We start from the raw sequence: 6,760 nt of genomic DNA, 5'->3' as shown, positions 1-6,760 counted from the left end.
AATAGACGACTCTGTTTCTTTTAGACAAGCATAGTTTGCTGTTCTCTAGCAAGCTGAGGGTGTGATGCCATACATTGACGAGCACAGGCAATCGCTGCAAACTCTATATCTGAGAAGGTGACAGGCTTGGCTGGATAAAAAACATAAAGAGGAATTTGTCAACTGGTTACGACGCCGCTTGCTTGGAATAAAGTTGGGTAATCAACTGTATGCCTTAGCCAAGGGACCTTCAAGTACATATCTTAAGTACAAATGGTATGAGATCAATGGATTCACATTTTACACAACCACAAGGGCAAAGGGTTTTTGTGGCGAAAATTTTCATCACAAAAGCTTTTTTTTCGCCACAAACCAGCCTTTGTGGTGAATTTTTAAATCGCCACTAGTCGCCACAAATACTCGCCTCACAGATACTCTAGTGATGAATTTTTGTTCCCCACAAATGACCATACTCATTAGTGACAAATTGTACTGCCACTAGTAACGGGACCATTTGTGGCTCATTCGTTGTCACAAAAACATATGCATTAGTGGCAAAAAATGATGCCACTCATGTTTTTAGTGGTGATAATAGTTGCCACAGCTATACAGAATCTATGGCAATATAATTGTCACAATTACCATTGTAAAAGTGATAAATTTTGTGGTCACTAAAGGCTACATATTAGTGATAGAAGTTTTGCCATTACTTGAGTTTGTCGTGTCGATGCTTGTTCTCACTATTAAATTATAATTGTGTCTAATTGTTTGCCACAATATGTATGGAAAAAAGTGGTAACTTGTTAACACAAATACTTTTCATTTGTGATGCAAACTAATCCTCACATGTAAACTATGATGGCAAACCTTTGTCACAAAAAATTATCTTTTTATGAGAACTGACAAGACAAAATGTATCAATAGTTTCATCACAAAAAAACATAGCATTTGTAGGAAAATATTAGTCATGACAAGTTTTGTCACAAGATAAGTTTCAATTGTGTGAAACACATTAGATGTTGTGGCGACCAAGTTATCATTATTATCCTTGTTGTAGTGACAAAAATAGCTCAACAAATGTACATTATAGCATTATGATTATTTCAAATCTGCACCAATAATATTTATTTCAATAATTCAAATTTGGCATTCAAGCATTACATAAAACTAAGAACACTCAAACCTCAAAATAACTCTCTTGACACTACTTTAAAGTCTCACAATAATTATTCAACTAAAGTGTTTAAACTCTAAGATGCTGGAGGCTGCGAGGCACCAATGCGTGTAATTAATGCAGCCATTTGATGATCAAGTTGTTCTCTCACTAGGCGAGCAACTTCTCCACTCTATGCTTGACGCAAAGAACTCATCTCATCACGTTGGGATTGCTGCTCTTCTTGCAGTTGTGCATTTGTTTCGACCACCGTGGAAACTTGGCCTTCCAAAGCTTGTGCTCGTTGCTCAGCAGCCTCAGCACGTTGCTCAGGAGCATCTGCACGTGCTCGAGCTGTAGCTTCACATTGTTCTGAAGCCTCAATTTGCGCCTGCAATCTGATTCTTTCCTCAGCCACTCGGTTTACTACACGAATGCCAACACCATGTGAATGGTTTGGCTTTCGACCAAGAACTAGTGCGAAGTGCTCCACTATTGGCACGGGCACAGAAGAAATCTTTTATTGATGTATCCCAATAGCTTCATGTATTTTGGTCTGCAAAGCATGAAAAACAAAATAATTAAGAACCCATATACTACACAGCAGGCAAAAGCGTTCATGTAATGAATCATAGGTATGAGCACAAATTAGCTATAGGATAGTGTAACATTCAATTGTTCTTAGAGTTGCTACTGTTCAAAAAATCTGGAAACATGTTATCTAATAATTGAAAATTGCAGACAAATTAAAAAATATATGAAATTTACAAATAGCTTAATAAAACGATATTGTTCATGATTAGAGATACTGCAAACATTTCATGGTGCCTAGACTTTTCAACTCATTAAATGAATAATACAGAGACTACATTGTAGAGATAATAATCATGAAAGAGTCATACATAATTCTACTACCATACTTTTTCATACAAAAAACACACCACTTCCACCTAATCCTAGTTCAAAAGGTAGGATACAAATTGACAAATGTGAAACCCAAAGATGCCATCAGAAAGGGAAGTAATATGGTCATACCATTATTTCTTCACCCGTTGGAATGGACCATGTCCCATCAGCCTTTTGATATGTAGCCTTCCAAACTTGCATAGCAGTAGGCCATTCACCAGTTTCTGGGTCTCGCTGCATTGGAATAACAAAAGCATATATTCACTAATTCAGAACGATGTGTAATAGAAAAAAATCTGCCTAGTAACTATTTTCCTCACCAGATCGTAAGCGCTTTGAGCAATTGATCTAGTTCCTACTTTGGACCCCATCTCTTGCTTTCCTCTGTTGATAGAGTTTTGGTTGCTCCTTTTCTGGTTTACAATTTGCATAAATGTATCATTAACAATTATGCAGCACTGTAATTTAGGACATGAGTTGTATGTACCTAAAAATCATCATCCGTCCACAAATTCCTTATCAACCATTGCCAACCTTCTAGTGAGACATGTTGTGGCCTTGGCTTGTTGTTTCGGTAAGCTTGAAGTAGACGGTAACGCCGATTATTATATTGACTCTCTACTTGTCTTATGGCACAATCTTTATCTTCTTCTGAAAGCTCAGGAACTTTTGCTATACAACAAAGATATACTGTAATAACCAGCCACTGAATGCAATGATAACCTATGCATGCCAAATATATTCATTTCATATGAAAAGTAGGTCACCTTTAGTTTTCTCCAAATAGATGTAGTAGTACCAGGATGAAACTTATCCATGTCCCACCACTTCTTCACTAGGAGTGGTACAGTTCTTACAAGAACTCTTATCTCACTTTTAAATAAACTAGCATGTTCTCCACACACTTTTGCAAATTCTTTAGGGAACTTTATATCAATATGCTTTCCTTTTGCTCTTCTCTTGCGAAGTTGATTGTTAATTGTAAGTTTTCTTCCACTCTTAGCAAGGCCTAGTTAATTTAGGGAAAACAACAAGGGTAATTAAATGTAATGTTTATTCTCTATAGTGTCAAGAATCAAATTTTAGATTAGTATAACAGGTTGTGACATGCTAAATGTAGCACTTGTTATTATGTCGTATAAAGAAATAAATATAGATCAACATAACAGTACCTAGCTAAATCAGTGAAATAAACAATGGTGTAAAGAAGCAGGTTTTAGATTAGCAAAACACCTTCAGTGTTGTGTGTTGCAGCATTTATTTGATTATTTTCATCCGTTGCCACATGTGAATCAAATTGATCACGTTCATTGTCAGTTCGAGAGCCACGTGAACGTAACTTGGTTGTTATTTCACCTGTAGAAACAAAAATAGGCATTTTGTAAATTTTATATGACTAAATACAACAGAAATGGCTATCTTTTATTGTACCATCAGCACACGAAGTAATGCAAGTGAACACAGTTGCAAGTAATATAACTTGGATTTTTTACATCGGCATGAACACAAACCCCATGTGTTTGTTCATAGTAGCTCTCGTTCAGATCTATGAACAACTAATGGTGCATTCAATTAAACAAGAAGTCAAGAACTTGCATGTTCTCATGGAGATTATTAATGGAATCGCTATCAGTACTAATAAGTCAAGTTGCTGATAACTAGAAGACACATCATATGAACTTAACAAAAGATCATGTAAGTTTTGTTATACACTAGAAGCAATATAGAAACATTATATTACAAATGAGGCTGTAGAAAATTGTAGCTTTCCTAATTTCCTTTGATGCAACATGCTACAATACATCAGAATTTTTACGCAAAGAAATATTTGGTGGTGCTGAATGTATAAAACAAACCTATACCAGAGGTCAATTGGTCCCTTGGATCTTTGGATAAAGCAGAGGCAAGCTCATCAAATTTTGTATCCATTTTAGCAATTGTTTGTTGAGGCACCCGCGGAGCCATTTTCCCTGCGAAACAGCAATGGAATTGATAGAGAAACATAGCCATCAAATTAATGAATATTTTACCAAAAGAAAGAATCTGACGAAAAAAATAATTTGAGACATACAAAGGATGGAAACAATCTGTCAAAAAATAATTTGAGAAATATAAAGTTGGACTAGTCTGGAGGCATGGGTGTTGTAGGTTGGTGTCCAGTACAAATATGGTATGGATGTGATGCATATTCATAGATCAAAATCAAGATATCAGTATGGAATTGGAGGTATCGCATCTTATTGCGGTGTAGAGATGGCGGAGGCGGCGATGATGGTAGTTGTGGAAGCCGCAGTGGTGGCGGCCGTGGCGGTGGCCGCCGCGGCGATGGTGGCCGTGGCCGTGGCAATGGCGGCACTGGCCGCGGCCATGGCGGCCGTGGTGGCGGCGGCGGCCACGACGAACTAGATCGGAGGATAGGGATTTTCTGCATCGGCATCATGGATCCGTGGGGTAGCTAGCCACCGGAGGCATCTGGGCATGCGCCATGGCGATACATTGCCTTGGCTTTGACACAGGACAGGAGTAATCATTGGTGGCTAATAATGATGATGATGGCCGGATGGAGGAAGACTTGACGGATCAACATGGCAGTATGGAATTGGAGGTATCGCATCTTCGTGCGGTGTAGAGATGGCGGAGGCGGCGACGATAGCAGTTGTGCAAGCCGCAGTGGCGGCGGCCGTGGCGGTGGCCGCCACGGCGACGGTGGCCGTGGCCGTGGCGATGGCGGCACTGGCCACGGGCACAGCGGCCGTGGTGGCGGCGGCGGCGGCCACGACGAACTGGATCGGAGGCCGCAATGACAAATCACAGTGGTGGATTTTTCGCATCGGCATCATGGATCCGTGGGGTAGCTAGCCACCGGAGGCATCTGGGCATGCGCCGTGGCGATACATGGCCTTGGCTTTGACACAGGATAGGAGTAATCATTGGTGGCTAATAAAGATGATGCTGGACGGATGGAGGAAGACTTGGCAAAAAAAAAGAAATACTAGTAGTAGTACGCAGTGCACCTTTGTGGTCACCTGTTTCTCTCCATCAGTTGGCTTTATTCAGCCTGTTTGCTTGTTGGTTTCAGCCAGCCCAAACTAGCCAGCCAACAGTATTTTTCTCTCACAATAAATCAGCACTAGCCAGCTCAAACCAGCCCAGAAACTAACCAGCGAACCGGCCGATTGTTTGGTAGATCCGTAGATATGTGTGTGTATATATATATATACATACTTGATGTCCAATGCAATATGGCGGGAGTAAAAAAAATTCGTGGATTAATTGGAGGGAAAGGTGAATGGATATTTGGAGAGAACAATTTTTCACTAATTATAATTATTAAGAGGAAAAGATTGCGCTCGGTGTGAAAAAAACAATAAACAAGGCCAATAATATTTCTACTAGAGATATAATGTGAAAAATATAAACAAGGTCCATAATATTGCTACTAGAAATTATAATTTTTAATACCAAAATTATTTTAATGTGTGTTTATTGGAAAAATATTTTTGTTATTTTTTAGATAGTGAATAGGTGAATTGATCAAATAATCTAAACTGGAGAGCAACAGTGCTTACTATCCAATCCTATGACCTCGGATGAGCCGCCTTGTTACGCCCCTGGCCACACGAGCCACTAGCTGCACAGGTGGTCCTGAAGCTCTAGTGCTCCACTACGGACACGCCCGAGCTACGACCGCCCGCCAAACGCGTCCGCCCGCCACACGCCTGAGCGGGCTGCCCGCATGCCTGCCCTTTTTGACGCCCGCAAGATGACCGTACTCGGCTCACAGTACGGTGCGAGCAAGCAGCTCGGCGTCTTCCTCCTCGCACGCAGATGGCCGCGGCCAGGGACGCAGCGAATCCAACCTTTTGAGAGCTCGTCGAGATTAGCGGCGGCGACCGTGGGCAAGCTCATCGAGTGCGAGGCGAGATTCGGTGGATCCGGGTGGGAGCAGGGATGGCCAGAGACCATGGGCGAGCTCGTCGGCGCAGAGCAGAAGCATCGAGTTGGGGGGCGGCCGGAGACACTCGTCGAGATAGGCGGCTGTGGCCGTGGGAGAGCTTGCTAAGTGCTGCATGTGCAAGCTTCGGTGCAGCCATGGGCGAGGGCATCGATGGCCGGTGACTATGGGTGAGCTCGTCGGCGCTTGGCGGAGCTCTGAGCTTGGGGGCGGCCAGAGATGCTCCGTCCAGTAGTTGCAGCTGCAGAAAACGGAAGAAGATATTGTTTCAAAAAAAAGGAAGAAGATAAGGTGGAGTTTGACTGACAAGTGGGACCCATGATAATACAATATTTGCCACAAATTAGTTATCATACGGAACACATGCTTTTATCACTAATATAAATGTTATATAACAAGAAAATTTATTTGCTCACAATTAACTTGGTAACAAGTGACAAAAGAATATTTTGCCACAAAAATTTCTCAGTAATCAGCTACCATGCGGCGATGCAAAATTTTGTCACAGATTATCGTACTAATAGTAGGGGGGAATTGTTTAATCACAATTAAGATGGTAAATAGTGGCAAAATACAATTTTGCCACAACATTTTCTCACTGACCTTGAACCATGTGGTGATATAATATTTTGTTACTGGTAGATAGCAAAACTGTGAGGAAATAAATATTTAGTCACAATTAACCTATTTATTAGTGACAAATTAATGTTTCATCACTAAATTCATCACTGAAGGTGCATCCTGTGGTGATATAGTAGTTTGCCACT

General features: G+C 41.0%; 1 protein-coding gene and 1 pseudogene across 1 annotated transcript; both read right to left on the bottom strand.

Annotated features, from left to right (window-relative positions):
* Nucleotides 1-1,229: 1,229 nt before the first annotated feature.
* Nucleotides 1,230-4,274, bottom strand: LOC136495624 (uncharacterized; annotated as a pseudogene).
* A 1-nt stretch (nt 4,275) lies between these two features.
* On the bottom strand, nt 4,276-4,875 carry LOC136495623 (effector CFEM1-like). Its single transcript, XM_066491505.1, has 2 exons — nt 4,624-4,875; nt 4,276-4,440 (listed from the first exon to the last, which is right to left on the bottom strand). Exons 1-2 carry the CDS (start codon nt 4,873-4,875, stop codon nt 4,276-4,278), a joined length of 417 nt encoding a protein of 138 aa, XP_066347602.1.
* Nucleotides 4,876-6,760: the final 1,885 nt, after the last annotated feature.

This window comes from Miscanthus floridulus, chromosome 12 (genome assembly GCF_019320115.1).
Source record: "Miscanthus floridulus cultivar M001 chromosome 12, ASM1932011v1, whole genome shotgun sequence".
NCBI lineage: Eukaryota > Viridiplantae > Streptophyta > Magnoliopsida > Poales > Poaceae > Miscanthus > Miscanthus floridulus.
This window is presented reverse-complemented; position numbering and strand designations above follow the sequence as displayed.